This window comes from Schistocerca serialis, chromosome 2 (genome assembly GCF_023864345.2).
Source record: "Schistocerca serialis cubense isolate TAMUIC-IGC-003099 chromosome 2, iqSchSeri2.2, whole genome shotgun sequence".
Lineage (NCBI taxonomy): Eukaryota > Metazoa > Arthropoda > Insecta > Orthoptera > Acrididae > Schistocerca > Schistocerca serialis.
In genome coordinates this window covers 553,974,354-553,993,684 of record NC_064639.1, presented here as the reverse complement: position 1 = coordinate 553,993,684, position 19,331 = coordinate 553,974,354, and the positions used below count along the sequence as shown (strand labels likewise).

The window sequence follows — 19,331 nt, the reverse complement described above, 5'->3', positions numbered from 1 at the left end:
TGAGCAAGCGGTTGTATATGATTGCTAAGTAGGGAGCTATTGTATCAGCGTAATCTGAAAGGAACCTAATCGGTACACAATCTGGACCTGAAGACTTGCCCGTATCAAGCGATTTGAGTTGCTTCGCAACCCCTAAGGTATCTACTTCTAAGAAACTCATGATAGCAGCTGTTCGTGTTTGTCTTGGTGTAGCTGTAATTGTGGCATCACAAACGTTCATCCTGGTGAGCTTCAGAAAGGTTCAAATGTCGCTGGTCGATTTATTACTCACATGACATTCGGTGACTAGTCCACGTTCGAAGTCACCGACCACCCATTCTGCTATTACAGATTTTCTCTGACAGTACCCTCCATCTCATTTTATATTGGCGGGTCAGCCTCTAGTGACACCTTGAGGTCAATTCCGTATTACATGTGCGAATCGGAATACTATTGATCAAATGTGGTATAAAACTATTCATTGACGTCTCGTTCCCTACATGTCGGAGTCATCAGCAACTGAGGATTTCTTGTCTCCTGCAGACGAAGACGAAAGAAAACATCAGCGAATAGTTTTGGGTGTCGATCACGGTCACTAAGTGCGGAATTATTAACTGAAGTATATCACTGAAATGTGAGCCGGTCGGGGTGGCCGAGCGGCTCTAGGCGCTACAGTCTGGAACCGCGCGACCACTACGGTCGCAGGTTCGAATCCTGCCTCGGGCATAGATATGTGTGATGTTCTTAGGTTAGTTAGGTTTAAGTAGTTCTAAGTTCTAGGGGACTGATGACCTCAGAAGTTACTCAGAGCCATTTCAGCCATTTTGAACTGATATGTTCTCGATGGATTCGTTTCTCAGGTGAGATCCAGTGACCACTTTCGAAGTTACTGAGCTTCCCTGACAGACTCATATTGTTGACTGAACCCTAATAAGGATCATTTTCGTGAAGGAAACTGTATAGTACTGGTCCAGTGCCTTTACACATCATCTCTCTTTGCCTTATTATCAAGGAACAATCGCGAGATTAAATTGGACTTGTGAGTAGAATTCAGAATGGAACAGACTTGAGAACAGAATGTTTCAATTAAATTCCTGTAGGTTGCGAGTATCAACGTTTCAGCTGCAATTGCAGGCTACTTTCAAAAGGCACTCTAATAGAGTCTGTCTGAAATGACAGCTGAAATGTTGGATATTTTATCACATATTCTACATAGACACAGAAAGATTTTATTGAAATGGACTTATGCTGGGAAATCTTTTGCTCTTATTTTACTGTAAGTACATTAAATCGTGTATTCTCGACAAAACGTATGAGAGAGCGGTGGTCAGAAAAATAGAGAAGGTATGAAAGCGTTGGAAATGTGGAACTATGGAAGTTGGCAGGTGAATCAGGATATGGAAAATTGTTTAAAAGAATAAACGAGAAAAGAAATGTATAGTAAAACTTAAGGAAAACAAAGTCAACAGTCGGGAATTTGTCGCAGCATCCATGAAAAGCTAACTGATCATTGATAGGCTTTGTAAAAAATTGAAATGAGCAAAAATTAAATATTTACAATAGATTATGACAGATGTTTGGTGTAGAATCTAAACTGAAACAAGCACAAAGTGGAAGAAGTGGGGGGAAACACCAGTGGAACGTGACAGCTGTTGATATTCTTCTCAACCTCGTCATTCATTCAGCAGACGCGTTTTACATCGCTGTTGTTATATGCCGCAGTGGTAACACCGGCTCAGATCATCGAAGTTTAGGGCTGTCGGGTTGGGCTATCGCTTTGACGAGTGACTGTCCGGTCTGCGGAGCGCTGTTGGCAAGCAGGGTGGAATTAGCTGTTGTGAGGGCAAGTAAGGGGCTACTTGACTGAGATGCAGCGGATCTGGCCATGAAAACAGACACCGGCTGGGAGAGTGGTATGCCCTTCCATATCCACATCCAGTGACTTTTGACGTCTGAGGATGACACGGCGGTCGGTCAGTACATTTAGGGTCTTCCGAGACATGTTTCGAAGGAGTTTAGTTTAGTATTATTATATTATGGTCATGGCGAGATAATTAACTTACACATAGCAGTGGGTTATTAATCAAGATTACTATCCAAATTGTGGCTACTTGTGTTAGGGGCAGTAATGTTCGAATATTTTGTACAATAGCATGATTTTACACCCAAAACCTCCTATCGAAATTATCTAAAGTGTGCCGAAAGGCCCAGTCTTGAATTAAAGAGCGATACGACTGCGCATTGAACGTCTTGTTCTTCTGTTGCAGGCTGGTGTCGTTCCTGGACAGCGTGATGCATCCAATCGCCTTAACTCAGTTCATGCTGAGCGTCATGGCTGCATGCGTCACCCTCTTCCTGGAATCATACGTAAGAGCATTACAAGAAACACGCTTATTTCGTGCTCTCAACGTCTTTCCCTTCCGTTTTTCTTGTCGTGTGCCTGTTGAAGGAACTGAACTGGCAGACTTTTAAAGAAGGATCTAAACTATCCCGACAAAAGCTACTAACACAGTATCAGTTTCGAAAGATTACTCTAGAAATTTGTTACAAGACGCTACATATCGCTCCCATAGGGATTGTCAGGACAAGATCAGACTAGTTACAGCTCACTCGGATATATTTAAACAATTATTCTTCTCACGGGCCGTAAGTGAATTGAACGGGAAAAGCCTTAATACTCGTAACTGGTACAATGGGTCGTCCACTCTGCCATGGCCTTCACGGTGGTTTGCAGGGTATCAGCATAGACGTAGACGTATGGACCTTCCTCCTCTCTTCAGTGCTTTTGTACTCTGCACACAAAATTCTCAAGTCTCACTTTGTAAACAATATGAAAATACATTCCAAGAAAGTATAAAATATTCTACTAGCTTCTGATAATGTTATTATGACACGAACAGAGAGTCAGATGATTACTTAGTAGGTTTATACCTCGCTGCCTACGTCGGAGATTGATGCATCAGCATTACTGTCGTCAGCGCGGTGTGAGGCGTCATCTGCTGGAATTTCAGGGCACTTATCGCAGTGATTCTATGAACTGTAGCAGCCCAATACGTCTCTATGTTCCTGAGACTGAGAAAGAGAATGCACATTTATAAAGTGACATCCTTATCGGTAGACTGTTTCCATCATACTGACATAGTCCTATGACTCGTAGCATTCACACTGAATATAGAAGATTTACCGGGTTCATCTTGTACACAGCCGGCCGGTGTGGCCGTGCGGTTAAAGGCGCTTCAGTCTGGAACCGCGTGACCGCTTCGGTCGCAGGTTCGAATCCTGCCTCTGGCATGGATGTGTGTGATGTCCTTAGGTTAGTTAGGTTTAAGTAGTTCTAAGTTCTAGGGGACTTATGACCACAGATGTTGAGTCCCATAGTGCTCAGAGCCATTTGAACCATTTCAATTTCATCTTATACTGAACAAGTGTACACCAGAGATACAGCAACGGTACCAAAAAAGAATGAGACTGAAATATATTCATTCGTATCGCCAGCGCGGGGAACTATATATGCGGTCAAGCAGCACAGAACCGTACATCTACCGGAAATAAATATTAAAATGTTAATCACCACACGAAAGAGGATACTGATCGCATTGGAGCGTTTTGCATAAAGGAGAAATGACACCAGGTGGTCAAGTGACGTAAGTCATGGTTTTGAAATTGTGTGTATGTGCGAGTCGTTTGCAGTAAGACAAGTCGACGAGGAGACGTGACAGACAGTAGGGAAAGAGCTGTTCTGTTTGGACGTGTCTGTGACGAAACCCTGAATGAAGGTACCCGATCTGTTGATGTACCAACGAGGATCGTCCATATAACACGAAGATGCTCGACACTGTGATCAGACATCGCAAACATATGTATTTTTCGTGGTTCACATACCTTAGTGAGTTTACCATACCTCTAGATACAAAGATCAACCAGAACTTTACGACCACCTACCAAATAGCCGGTATGGTCACCTCTGGTACGGACAACAGAGGCGACGCGTCTTGGCGTGTAAGCAATGAGGCTTTTGGTAGCTTGTTCGAGGTAATTGTCACCACATATGCACACACACAAGTCACTTAATTCCCGTAAATTCCAGGGAGGGGACCCTTGGGACGGGGACGGGGGGGGGGGGGGGGGGGGGGGGGAATGAACTCTGACGCCTATCTCAATCACATCCCAGATGTGTTCCGATCGTGTTCACATCTGGTGAGTTGGGGGTCAGCATATCAACTGTAAATCGCCACTGTTTTCGTCGGCCCACTCCATCACACTTCTGGCGTTGTGACGTTGCACATAATCTTGTTGAAAAATGCCACTGCCGTCGGGAAAGATGATGCTCATGAAGGGACGTGCGTGCTGCCCACAACTTAATGGAGTCACCGCCAGATTGTCTCCGTCGTGGAGAACAGATGTGATCTAAGAAATAACTCAGTGGACATGAAACTTCCTGGCAGATTAAAACTGTGTGCCCGACCGAGACTCGAACTCGGTACCTTTGCCTTTCGCGGGCAAGTGCTCGCAGGAGAGCTTCTGTAAAGTTTGGAAGGTAGGAGACGAGGTACTGGCAGAAGTAAAGCTGTGAGTACCGGGCGTGAGTCGTGCTTCGGTAGCTCAGTTGGTAGAGCACTTGCCCGCGACCCGCGAAAGGCAAAGGTCCCGAGTTCGAGTCTCGGTCGGGCACACAGTTTTAATCTGCCAGGAAGTTTCATATCAGCGCACACTCCGCTGCAGAGTGAAAATCTCATTCTGAACTCAGTGGACAATTTCCTGCAGATTTCCGTACAAAAAATTGTCATGGGAACGTGGTTTATATAATTATTTATCAAGCGAGTTTCTTTTCACTTATTAAGTTAAACCGTTAAATGCTAAATACATAACTAAAAAACAAAGGACGACGTAATTGCGCCCCCCCCCCCCCCCCCCCCCCCCACTGGCATGATGAAGAAGGTATCGGGATTCATCAGATCATGCAACGCTCTGACACTGCGCCGATGTCCAGTGCCGATGGTTACCCGCTCATTTCGAACCCAGTTGCCGATGTCGCGATGTTACTATTGGCATATGCAAGGGTCGTCGACTGCGGAGGTCCATCGTTAGGAATGTTTGCTGCACTGTGTGTTCAGACGCACTTTTACTCTGCCCAGCATCAAAGTATGATTTTAGTTCCGCCACCGCTTTACCGGTCTGCCCAGCCTACGACATCTGTAATGAGTCATCGCCCAACTGCACGACGTCTGGACGTGGATTCAACTTGGTTTCGTTACGTGTTGAAGACACTCACTGCAGCACTCCTCGAACACCCGACACGTCGTCTTCTGCTGAGCCTCCGAGACATCACAATCTGCCCACGGTTAGATAGATCGCTCGCCTTCCCCATTCTACACATGGACAGCACACTCACTGATACTACACGCACAGTGCGTGTGTCTGACTAGCAGTCACTCCTCGCCAGGTGACGCTGCTATCGCCTGGACGGGTTCATATTGACAGTAGATCGGTGGTCATAATATTCTGGCTGATCATTGTACGTTTCCCTTATTTAATGAAAATGAACAAATATATAAAATTGTTTTCTTACATTAAAACTGTGAACATTATTTAAGTAGTAATGGTAGCGATCCCCATGCCCACATTACTTTCATTGTTGAAAACAGCTATGTTAGAAGATGCGAACAATGGGGCGGCAGGAGGGGGGGGGGGGGGGGGGGAGAATTTCCATAGGGACAGCTTCTTCAGAAGACATGAACTAATTGTCCTGTCTACCAACCGTCAGTGACTGACGAAGAACAGTGTTAGGATTACTCTTGCTCTTTATCCAATGTAATCCTACATATACAACTTACGTATGACCCAATTTACGTAGTTAGCACATTCAGATGCAGTAATGTGCTGTGACAGCAACATTTCTTCTTTTTATAAACCAGGAAATGCAACGTCTTCGCAATATAAAGTGCGACAACATCTTACAAATTCTCAAAAATTAGATATAAGACGGTGGAAAAGACGGGTAACATTTGCAGGAAACAAGAAGAAACAGCAGGAGTAGAAGAGAGAAGTAAATGGATGGAAGAAGGCGTAAGGCAAGGACGCAGTTTTTCACCCCTATTTTTCAACCTGTACTTCGAAAAAGCAATGATAGAAATAAAATAAAAGTTCAGGTAAGGGATAAAAATTCAGAGTTAAACAATCTCAACGATAAGATAAGTTAAAGACACAGGTACCTCCAGTGAATCTAGGGAAGAATTAAATGACCTCATGAAAGGAATTAACAGATTATGAACTGAGAGTCAACCAGGTGTAAAAAGATTTGAGGAGCAGCAGAAATGAAGCTCTCATGGAAACTAGGAAACACGTAGGGGACGAAATGAAATAATTATGTTTCCTAGAAAGCAAAATAACGCAGTATGGATAAAACAAGGAAGACACAAGAAGCAATCTTGTTCAAGCAAAGAAGACATACGTCATATGAAACAAATATGTTAATTATAAGAACAAATTTCTTTGTACAAGTGAAGCACAGAAATGTCTGAAAATGAATCATGGACTGTGGCAAAATAAGATGAGAAGTGAAAGGAAAAGTGTTTGATACGTTGAGTTAAAGGAACTTCCTGCATATTACATGAAACGAACAGATAATAAATGAGGACGTTCGCAGCCGAATCGAGAAGGAGAGAAATGTGTCGAAAACTCATAAGCAGGAATAGGATGGTAGGGCATGTGTTGAGACGTCAGGGGACTGGTGACCCACTCCAACCTCACTCTCCATAGCCCCTGTGGGACCGTAGAAACAGCACCTTGAACACCAAGCAATATTTACCATCCACAAGCACATACCTCGGGTCTTACTTTTCACTATTAACATGCAAAAAAAAAGAAAAAGAAAAAAAAAAGAAACACACACACATGTTACATTCTAACACGAATTCAACAGATTTTGCTGGGAATCTGCGTAATGATTACGAACATTATTCTAGGATGGCTGCCTAGGGCCCATATGAAATCCATCTTTAAATGATCGTCGATATGACGGCTAATTAATTGTGAAAACGACTATCCACTTCGTTATGTCTCTACCATTCATATTTGGCAAGCGAGCTAGAATCTGATTATAGGGGACAATGTTTTATTGGTACCACTTCAAAACCCCTCTCTCACTGTCCCTGTCTTACGCCACCAAAGTACATCAACAGTTGTTCATCTGTCGTTACAGTCATCTTCTTCTTCCCTCTCCCCCTCTGTCCCCCCTACTTTGATTCTGTTATCACATACAACTACAATGACAATACGTCCAAGCGTGTAGATATACGACATCCCAGTTGCACATCAGTAGCGTAAGATTTATACATGAGCATTCCACTGCAGTGTCGCCTAACTTCCACTAACTTCAAATACTTTCCTACATTATAGAAGCGAATATTAAATTTGAACTAATATTGCGAAAATTTTGAACTTGGAAAGCTTAGAATGAAAATCTTTCTGTTTATTGCAAAGGAAAACAATTGATTTTCTAAAACATTCTCTGTCATACTCAACTTGAAACAGAACACGTCGACCAAATCATATGGAAAAACTGAGAGCGACGTATGTCGGAAGGCAGTAAGATCCCTTGGCTTTTGGTTTGGCAGTATTCGACAGCCATTTCTAGGTGCAAGTAAATGAAGAAAGGCAGCGCGTTTTTTTAATCAAGATACGTCTTCATCAATTACTTTAGTTTTAATGTAATCTAGGAGTAATTGCTGATGTTTGATATTAACATGAAAAGGATTCCACAGACAGGGAAAGAACCGATTCTTGGGCAACTACTTCCATAATGACCAAACGGAATTAAATGATCTTCAAGCACATGTGTTCCAGCAGCGGTATAAAGAAAATGATAGTAATAATGACGGTAATAATCGAATAATCCGGTAACTTCACACTTCACAGTGGATTTTCTCGAAATATGAAATCTCCTGAATCAGTGAAATTTTCAAAATGTTTTCACATGGAGGCTATGATGCCTAGGAGAGTCTTTACATCCTGTTGAAGCGAGAATGGCATAATCTCCGCGTCAGAAGCTTGCTTCTACTTAACCATTTAATAGACTCGCATTTTTTTCAGCGTGACTAATTTTGTAAGCTAAGCACATCATCCGTTACAGCACACACCTGGGGCTGGGAAATGTGGCCACAATGGTCTGGTGGAACGAACTATCATCAGTGCAATCCATGGATTCAGGCATTTACTTTTAAGAGGCACAAACAGATTTACTTTACCTCTGGTAACCTCAAGATAAAGACGCTAAAATACAGAATCCGCATTAAACATCACGTTCCTTCATTCTTAACTGGACAGAGCCGGTTTGCTTTGGGACATGACATAGGCGGAGGTCATTGTAAACAGAAATACTGTCGCCAGTCACCTTACTTACATTACAAAATTTTATTTTATTTGATGAACTGATAGCCATTTAAAGGAACAGGGCTCTTATTTTACTTGTACTTGATTGAACTAGAGACAGCGGAACCACGTTTTAAAAAATGTAGCAGCGAATGTAAGAGAACCTGCGACTTTTTATCTACAGTGCGCGACACTTACCGTGACGCTACTAGCTGTCATCTAGCTACAGCACCTCCAGAAGTCAACAACAGTTCCTCCAGAACTTGCGCATTCCACAGTGCTGAGAAATAATGCATATGGCCGGATCTAGACTTTTCGATTCCCAGTCAGCACTGAACTCTTCGTCATATTATTTCTAGTTCAATCATGCTCACATGTCGCTGCTGATGTAACAAACCCATATTTAACGTTCGTTTTCTCTAGAATATAACAACGATAGGTTCTGGGTTGGAGTCGTGGGATGGAAAAAAATAATGTTTCGTCTCGGCATTTCAATTAAAACATCTAGCTACTGCTGAGAATATCCGATATGTCACAGTTGATTGAGCTTCGATAACAATCGGATTAGTTTCTGGGTTCGAATCCCTGTCCAACACAAAGCTTTACCTCACGGCGTTTCAAGTAAGTTACTTGTGAAGAAGCAATATTTAACATCTCTCGTAGTTCGTTAACAGGGACAATAGATGCTGGGTAGGAATTCGTGTCCGTTAAAAATGTTTACGTTATGTAATTTAAAGTTGATATTTGCTAACTGATACTGTCTAAAATCGAGGTATATCACTCTCTGTATGCCTAGTCATGAATGACTGCTAGTTTCCGTCAGTCACGAAATCTTAGTCTGCATGACCTGGGTTTGAATCCATATGCAGAACGTTCGTCGTGTCAGTTGAAGTTCACACATATTCTCAACTAGCTGCTCGTGAATTACTTAGTTTTTAATGTCATTTTGTGTTAAATAACAAATACGGTATGTTACTTTGAAGAGGAAATCATGAATATGACGAACTTACTACGTAATAATGACGTAATAATGAGAGTGCTAACATTTCAGGTATGTCATTTATTGCAATAAATGTGAGCTTACAAGCCTTAAGGACAGTCTTATCTGTGATAAGGTGTTCCCTGATATTTTTGGTATCATGGTTTTACATTACATCTTGAGTTATTGCGATATAGAGCAGAGTTTCCTAGTGGTGACTTGTTGGAGCCATTTTCAACAGCCAAACGACTGTACCAAGGAGCGATTAGAGGACCTGCTAGATAGCTGCGTTATGTGGGTTGCATGCGAATCAGGCGAAATGCAATTCAGGTCGTTCGGATACTTTTGAGCATGACTGTACAGGAGCCAAGAGGGAATAATATGAGTGGACGACCAAGAACGAAGTTCCAGGATTAAAATGGGTATAAGACAGGGATGTAGTCTTTCGCCCCTTCTCTTTAATCTGTACATTGATGAAGTAATGATGTAAATAAACATAAGGTTCAGGAACGGAATTAAAATTCAAGGTGACAGGATATCGATTGTGGATTCGTTGATGACATTGCTATCCTCACTGAAAGTGAAGAAGAATTACATGATGTGCTCAATGGAATGAACAGTCTAATGAGTACAGAATTTGGATTGAGAGTAACTCGAAGAAAGAAGAAAGTAATGAGAAGTAGTAGAAACGAGAAAAGCTAGAACTTAATATTAGGACTGATGGTCACGAAGGGGATGAAGTTAAGAAATTCTGCTACCTAGGCAGAAAATAACCCTTGATGGGCGGAGCAAGGAGGCGAAAAGGACATTCCTGGCCAAGAAGAGAATCGAAGCATCTGAGATGTGGTGTTACAGAAGAATGATGAAAATTTGTTGGAGTAATCAGATAAGGAATCGATGAGGAAAGGAATATATTGAAAACACTGGCAAGTCGAAGGGACTTAATGATAGGACATAATTTAAGATATCGAGGAACAACTTCCGTGGTACTCGGGGGAGCAGTGGAGAGCAGTGACTATAGAAGAAGACATAGAGTAAATATCTTTGGAGTGAGCATTCACATGCGCAGAACAGATTTCGTGTTGTCAACATACATTGCCGGCCTGGTGACGTGTTCTCGGGACGTCGTGTGTTTGTCCGTATTGCGCCCTGTATATTTATAATGTCACTACATCCCTAGTACAGACGGATTCTTTTGGTACGTGTCGTGGATTATGTATATATATTGCGCAGACATTTTAACAGTATCCATTTGATACCGGGAATAAACGAGCTACGTAACTTTTAAGGCAAGTGATATTGCATTCTGCTTCTTTACGATAGGTGTCATAGTTCAGATGGACTCGAGTTTTGGTAGTTTTCGGCATGATACGGCACTTTATAGTATTACAGAGCCTGAAGTACATTTTTGCAGTGATAGTCCTGCAAAAAGACTTGACAGTACGCTAGTAATTTTTCAAGTGTCCGAAAAACACCGAATTTGCCACACATTAGCGATTATATTCCTGCTAATTCGTCATTTTTTTCTCCTATTTGCGCGTATTTATTTTCTCGTTTTTGCGACCTAAAGCACAATTTTTCTTACTGGTGACACTTTGAAGTATTTATTTAACGCATTTTACGTACTTACTCCCAGTTTGTTAAATAAATAGTAGACTGAGTAATCTATATACATAATCGAAAAGTCACTGATAAATGCATGGAGGATAGTATTTGCTGAAACAACTAACCATTCCCTTTCCTGTTCCACTAGCAAATTTACGAGAGAAAGCAATTAAAAAAAATGGTTCAAATGTTTCTGAGCACTATGGGACTTAACATCTGTGGTCATCAGTCCCCTAGAACTTAGAACTACTTAAACCTAACTAACCTAAGGACATCACACACATACATGCCCGAGGCAGGATTCGAATCTGCGACCGTAGCAGTCGCGCGGTTCCGGACTGCGCGCCTAGAACCGCTAGACCACCGCGGCCGGCGAGAAAGCAATTGTTTGTAAGCTTTTGTACGAGCCGTAATATCTATTATATAGTCATAAAATCGTAGAAAAATAGGTTTGCAAAATCAAGCCTGAATTATAATGCGTCTCGAAATTTTTAACATATACAGTGTCTCGTACTAATATGATAACTATAATTAGGACTCCATGGTATGTACCCAAGAAAAGTTGCTATCCCCCCTTTCACATATTTTTCTTTGCGTCCGTAGCAACAACAGTAATTCATCATCGGTATTACACTATCAACAAACGGTGAAACACAACAAAAACTCTTGATATTACAAACTTCAAACGCTGTGGAAAGCACAAACGCGCAGCGAAGTCCCGCACGTGACAATCCTGGTTTAATGTTGACAACATGCGCAGAACGCAATGCTCACTCCAGAGATAATTACTCTATGGAAGAAGACAAAGATAGGAATGAATCCAGAAAATAACTGAAGACTTAGGTTGCAAGTGATACTCTGAGATAAAAGTAGTGGCACAGGAGAAGAATTTGTGACGGGCAGCATCAAACCATTCAGAAGTCTGATGAATCAAAAGAAAATAAATAGTCATTGCGTGTATCTGTTTCATTTCTTTCACGCAAATGTGTATTTGATCAACATTAATATTCAGATTACAGTTTTCAGTTCAACGAATTAATTCATGCAGACGAAGTTTTAATATATTCTCTGGTTTGATTTATGGGTCAGCACCAATACTGAGCCTTCTCTGAGCACAGTTCGCTTATTGCTTATGCAGTGGCTAGTACCTGATGACAGTGTCGTTCTCTCCCTGAACATTTGTTACCTAATTCATTTCTTCTACTATAGGTGTATCTCTGTTGTCTGACCTACTCAATCACCAACAAAATATGACCATAACATCTACTTGAAGTTGAATTCGAAATACAGTGCGTTTTCTTTGACCTGTTGCACACCACCGCTATTTTAAATACATCTCCCCTTGACGGATTCTTATAATTGTGGTGCTGTCGCAAATTTTTGGGAAAGGAAAGGTTCCAGCGTCTCATAAGCTTTGTTAAGTCGGTCTGTATTCTTTTAGTTTGCTTATTACGTGAATCACGACAACATTGTAACACATTACATGAGCGACTTACATATTTCGATCTGGTTGCTAGTCATCCAATGGATCAATAATTTTACCTTTGTTAGTAGACATTTACCTGTCTTGAAGTTTTGAAAGTACGAACTTCTAGATAACATCGATAGAGCATAGTGAAACAACATTTCAGTGAACTAAAAACTATTGCTTATCATCGGAAATGATTCATCAAAAACGAAACACTGTGCGAACAGGTCTTGAAGGCCCAACAATACCGACAGGCCGCCGTGTCCTCCTTAGCCCTTAGGTGTCACCGGATGCGGATACGGAGGGGCATGTGGTCGGAACAACGCCCCCCGCAGCCGTTATCAGTTTTCGTGATCGGAGCCGCTACTTCTCTGTCAGGTAGCTCCTCTATTCTCCTCACACGAACTGAGTGCACCCCGCTTGCTGGCAGCACTGGGCAGACCCGAACGGTGGCCCATCCAAGTGTTTGTCAACTCCGACAGGGCTTAACTTTGATAACCTGACGGGAACCGGTGTTACGACTGCGGCAAGGCCGTTGGCAAAATCATTCACTGCAAAAGGAAAACTATCGATGCATGATTCGTTTCCTCTCCTTCTAAATTATAAAGAGCAATAGAACAAATTCCATTCGCAAAGTGTTTTATGTTGCCTTCTTCGTATAGTATTTTCTGTATATTTATTTGTCTCTTATGTGAAGTTTCTATTGTGTTCACGGAAGATATGAGGTGTGGTATCCCTCTGAAATCAAGGCATAATATGAAGATGAGTTGCATAATTAATGTTATCACCTAAAATATTACTCCTGCTCACACACTGCTATAAATATGTGCTAGGTATACGATAAATTTGGTGATGAACGCACGCGTGCGCTGTTTTCAGAGCCCCGACAGCAGCTCCGTCCTGAACAGCGTGTCCTATCTGCCCACACCCGGCATCCAGGTCTATTTGTACTGCTGGAGTGCACACAACGTTCTCGAAGAGGTAAGGAAAGTTCTGCAACATGGAACACGTGAAACGTGAGTTTCCATGACGCATAAAATTTTCAAACAAATTACGGGATTGCTGCTGGGAGACATCTTGGACTACCACCGATATTTTGACAGGTGCACACACAGTCGTTTTCAAGGCATAAATGCAACGAAAGAGCGCTGTGTGGAGAAATTTAAAATATCGTAGCAGTACACAGTCTGAAGTTTTATATATAGTCAATATTAATTACTAACGGATGACCAGATGACTAGGTGGTATCAACTGACTCGGTAGTATCAACCGTTTGTGTCTGTTGCTTGACGATGTCAGTATTCACTATCACTTCTGACTTTCGTCATCTATGGTATTGTGTTAGTGCTAGTTGCATATTACGTGTGTTGTCTTTCTGCATGTGCCGTATCACCGTTCTTGGACAGCGTACCTCCGCATATCGAGGTGCCGGCCGTGGTGGCCCGAGCGGTTCTGGGCGCTTCAGCCCGGAACCGCGCGACTACTACGGTCGCAGATTCGAATCCTGACTCGGGCATGGATGTGTGTAATATCCTTAAGTTAGTTAGGTTTAAGTAGTTATAAGTTCTGGGGGACTGATGACCTCAGATGTGAATTCCCATAATGCTCAGAGCCATTTGAACCATCTGAGCATACCAAGGTCTTAAATTTTCTTACAAAGCGCTCTCTCTTCGTATATGTGACTTGAAACTGAGGAGTTGCGATCCTGCCGAAAAATAGGTGGTTGTCTAACTGGCTTTGGTAGCGGGCACAGGGACCGTGAAAATGATTGGTTGTCAGCGTGAAGCAACCAGTACTAAGAACAATTGATACCATGTCATGTTAGTCTGTTTTGTCAGTTGACGGTTATGTACGAGAGCGTGCCGAAAAGTAATGGCTCCGAATTTTTATACGGAACTGTTAAAGCTTTTTCAATAAAACAAACGATATTAACATTCTACGTCTTTGTTCTTCATGTCTACATATTTGCAGACCTCTGCCGCTAGAAGGCACCATATTGTAGCGTGTAAAATGGTGGTATGTATCGTAACTACGTCGGCGTGTGACGAATAGCGTGGTGCAATCGAGTTTCGAATTCGAAGGGTCCCTCTCTTTCAGCCTTTCAGCATGACAATTCCAGATCACAAAATAGCGCCACGACATCTGCAACAATCCGACGCCTTGGGTTTCACTGTCAATGATCATCTTCCTTATAATCCCGACCTGGCCCCATCCGATTTTCCTCTGTTTCCATAACTTAAACAACACCTTCTAGGATTCCACTTTGATAGCGATGAAACGGGGCAAGTAGAGGTGAGGTTGTGGCCCCGTCAACAAAATGAAATATTCTACAGTGACGGTATTCTGCCGTTGGGAGAAATGCGTTCGTTGCCGAGGACGTCACTTTCATAATGGTGAAACTGTGCAAGCAGTCTCAAGTTTTATCGTGGTCAATATGTTTCATTTTTTAGTGCGACAAATACACCTTCCCCATTTACAAAGAGCCATCCATATACTTTTCGGTCATCAGTCTTATGAGTGCTTTCCCCTCCTGAGCCAACTCATTTCAGAGTAGATATGATTAATTCTGTGGCTTCCCTTTGAGTTTTTGCCCTCTTCGGGTCCGTCTAGTACTATAACTTACGACATGTCCCTTTTTTTCATTATCATCCGTAAGGAAAGCAGGTTGTGGAGCTGAGCAGGTGCCACCACCGTGTGTTGCAGGGGGCTGCGGTGTCGGAGGCGGCGTACGGCTGCTCGTGGTACGAGGGCAGCCCGCGTTTCAAGCGAGCTCTCCGCATCGTCATGTGTCGCGCGCAGAAGCCGCTGGTGGTCACCGCGGGCAAGCTCTACCCCATCAGCAGGGCCACCTTCGTCTCGGTTAGTCACACACGTCTCTGCGGCGAAGCATCGAAAGATGTTTATTTTGTGGCACAGTCTGACAGCAGAACGTAATACAAGAGCTACTGCACAGCCAACTGCCTGGCATGGGTTAACTTAATGCCGCACAGCTATGTAACAAGGTGCATCTTTGCTACGGAATCTGTTTCATTCTTGAGGCTCTTGACTCAGGAGTAGCCTGAAAGTAATCTCATTCCTGACTTCGTGACCTTCAGCCTTTTGGTACCCAAGGTAGCGGTTTAATTGTGATGACTGTATGTATCATCATAGTAGCATTTTGGACAGTGGTGGGTGATCATCAAGTAGAAGTCCGATTTCTTTTTTCTTTGCGCTTATCTCCTGCAGTTTTTTTGTAGTATACTTGACCAACTCTGGTCATGCAGTAATAATCTCCTATCAAAATGACATTAAATCGGCTCAGTTTGTTAGAATGTTCTCGCGTGTCTGATTCCACTAACAAGGGCACCGCGCCTACTCGTCATCACCGACTTCGTCCAAATTCATGGTGTATGTAAGGTTTGCCCATAAATGAAGTCATAGAAGTCGGAGCTCCAGATCGCCAAGTCTTTAGATAAAACAGTGTCTCTGGCGCGGATCGGGCGAGGCATAAGCCATTTATGTTAGTTTCCAGGCAGTGGTTAGCGTAGCGGAGAAAGCACAGAACAGTAATCGAAGGGAAGTATGTTCGACTCTTTATGCGGAAAATTTTCTTTTTTATTTTCATTTTTAGCTTTACTTACACTGTAGATAAGCCGAAATAATTCTCAATAATTGTATTTATTAGTATTTTTGTAAAAGAAGTAACAGGAAATCTGAACGAAACCGGTGATGACATGTAGGCGCGGTTTTCTTGTAAGTTCCAGGTGCCGACTAATTATATTTCTGCGTGTAATTCAACATGATGTAACACAGTCGGCCACATCTAGGTACTTTCATTAAGATACTACATAACCTACGAATTTTTACAAAATGTAAAGAATATTAAATAGAATTTAATGTCATTAAGTAGTTTCCCCAGTGTGTGTGTAGGAGACTGTCTTCAAAAAAACGTTTATTAACTTCGATATTAATGCTAAAGGGGATGTTTCAGGTAAAAGTTCTCAAGGGATTGACTATTCTCACATTCCTTATACTAGCAGCGAGAGGTGGATAACTCCCTCATCTGACGCTTAGGAATGGCCGTCTTTCGCTGCTGGGCACATCTTCCAGTTCAAAACGCACTGAATGAGTGATCTGTTGTCGATGCTACAGCAGAAAAAAACTAAATACACCAGCGAATTTGGAGACATTAGATTTTGTCCCACAACCAGTTTTTGACTAATACAGTAACGCGCGCTCATAGGTCATAGCAAGTCACGAGTTGTTATGGTTACTGTGAAGACAATGTAGTTTCCGCAGAGTTGTTTATATACGCCTAGCACTTTCAGTCAAATTAAAGATGCAGTTTATGCATATACAGGAGCGGGCCTTCAAAAACCACAAGCGAGATTTTCATTCTATCTCGTTCGCTATGCGAGAACTATTAGTGCTACAGAAAAAATGAACATGGCCTCTTTTAAGAAGAAAAACGTACAGAACTGACCTTGAAACGCACCTCCATACCCACACTCATTTACGAGAAATCATGATTTGTAGTATGTTGTTCATGGTATTCTCTCCCACCACTGTGAAAAAATTTCCGACTATGGAACTATTCCCGATATTCGATCTTTTTTTTTTTGTCTTTATTGACTGCACTATTACGCCACCAGCATAGTCGGCTATTTAGTTAAAATTATTGATTTACACATGCCCGTGAGCGTAATGGAAGGAAAACGGCTTCAGTGTGTGCTACGCTTAGAAATACAATTCGACCTTTACAAAAAGAGTAGTTTCACCATCAGGAGGGCTGGCGGATACAACGATGTAACTGTTTTGTTATACTGTTAAAATCACTACATTATCAGTTAAAATTTATACAAACATCAATTTTACAACTTGGGAGTATTCGACTAAACAGGCCAGTCGGTGAAGAGCAAAAAAGGTCGGATGTGGAAATAAGCCCTACAGTACCAAAGTTTTGAACAGTGGTGTGGGAGAGTGCCATGAACAGCGTACTAGAAATCTTGACTGATGGGGGCTGAGTATGGGAGTGGGAGTGCATTTTAAGGGCTCTTCTGTACGTTTTTCTTCAATAACTCGAAAACTACGGTCTCCGTCGAAAACATATGCACACATATGAGAGTGACTCCCAATAACTGTTCAGCTGCTGCTTCTTATGACTATTGTATTCCAAATCTGTGCTGTGTATTCAACTTTTAAGGATTTGTCTGTGTATAAAACAAACCAATTTTTAAATAGTGCTACTTTTTGATGTAAATTCATGTTTTTCAGCTGGTGAATGCCTCGTATACATATTACGCTTTGCTGAGCCGGGTGCACAACCGAGGCTGAGTGTGACAGTAAGCTGTACTTTGAAGCAATTGTTTTGTTTATTGTTTCACAATATTGTCAATGGTAAATATGACGACAACACGCACTTCACTCTCCAGTACAGGTGTTAGTAAACCACGTGGAAAGGAAGACACAGCATAGATAAACAATCGCTCCTCATGCACGAATGCAGAAATATCCTAAATGTACACACATACATGCGCTTATGTTTTATTTGAATAAAGTGACAGTTAAAGCGAATGTCATACTATTGCTGTACGGCATCATTACATTTACTCTACTATAAAATGGGTCTGTTTAGTCTCAGCGCAGAAAAAATCTGTCTTGTAATGATACAACACTTTCTCTGACGGAGAAAATTGTCACAGTTGGTGCCACTTTTCTAAATCATACTTTCTGGAATGTCGAGAGTTACTAAATATGGAGGAATTGCTGTGGCTACTCGAATTGTCTTAGGGTTTGCACATCTGATACAAGAGAAAACAGAAAATGAAGGTATTCAAGCCGAGACACACAAGTCCTCCAAGGACTCTACGATGTACAAACAGAATGAGGATGAAATATTTTAACACAAACTAAAACTGTCCTAAATGTTGTCGTAGTTCCTAATATGCAACAATACCAATAAAATATTGAAGAACTGTATTATAGTCATCCTTCGTTAAATTTACGTGTTGAAGTGTAGTTTAAATTTTTACTAATTTTACGCAGGTCTCTGAAACAAATTTTTGCTGTGTTTCTATTTACCGAACAGTCAATGTTTTAAGATGATTTTGCACTACAGGAAATGTATATCTCGTCACTGAACACGTATAAACTCAGAAAATGTTACGTTTCATTTTGAAACCCCGGTTTTTTCTTCGTGTAGTGTCTCAAGTCCTTCATAACTTTGCCACTGAATGTCTTGGAGATACTGTCCATACAAGTGCTTCACCGACTGATATTCAACAGATCCTCAGCTTCTTTGATTATATCCAGCGAAGTACCCTGTTTACAATGGAGAACTTGCTAATTGACTTTGGGTCTGGAAGTAGTTAACACCAGATTACAAGTAGTTCTGAGGTGACACTAAATAGTAACAGAGTTATTGTAAGTTTTGGTAGCCAAGATTACAACTAGAAGTGATGCTTTCCTTCAAAGCATTGTAACATTCTGGTGTCAGGCGAATCTACCAGCTGGGAAAGCTCTGTAAACGACTGAAGAAGGATCAAGCCATCAAAGTATGTAGATGGTTCGCAATCACTTTGACGTAGCTTATATCTTGGGAGGACGCCTTTGGTAATAGCCTCAGGCCCCAACGAAGCCCAAAAGAACGAAAGTTAGGATAATATTGCCACTGCTTCTCGGTGCAGATGATCTGTGCATGCCTACAACAAGGATTCTATCGGACAACATAATACTATGAGCAGTACGTATCACGCAAGCAGTTCCAGTTACTAGTCTCCGATCCACAGCTGTCATAACTATCCTGCCCCTGGTTCAACGCTCGATGAGCAATACTCTGCAAAATCTTGAGATTTTTTCCACCTTATACTCTTCGCACAGATTAGTCACTGACTACTGGAAAGCCTACTTTGAAGAGCTGGTAAGTCTTCAAACGTTTCATTCGTGCATTTA

The 19,331-nt window shown here is 41.9% G+C and overlaps 1 protein-coding gene across 1 annotated transcript; it reads left to right on the top strand.

Annotated features, from left to right (window-relative positions):
• Positions 1 to 2,258: 2,258 nt before the first annotated feature.
• On the top strand, positions 2,259 to 17,823 carry LOC126455631 (odorant receptor Or2-like). The gene is made up of 4 exons (XM_050091397.1): positions 2,259 to 2,346; positions 13,281 to 13,382; positions 15,105 to 15,260; positions 17,655 to 17,823. Exons 1-4 carry the CDS (start codon positions 2,272 to 2,274, stop codon positions 17,712 to 17,714), a joined length of 393 nt encoding a protein of 130 aa, XP_049947354.1. The 5' UTR covers positions 2,259 to 2,271; the 3' UTR covers positions 17,715 to 17,823.
• The last annotated feature ends 1,508 nt before the right edge of the window (positions 17,824 to 19,331 follow it).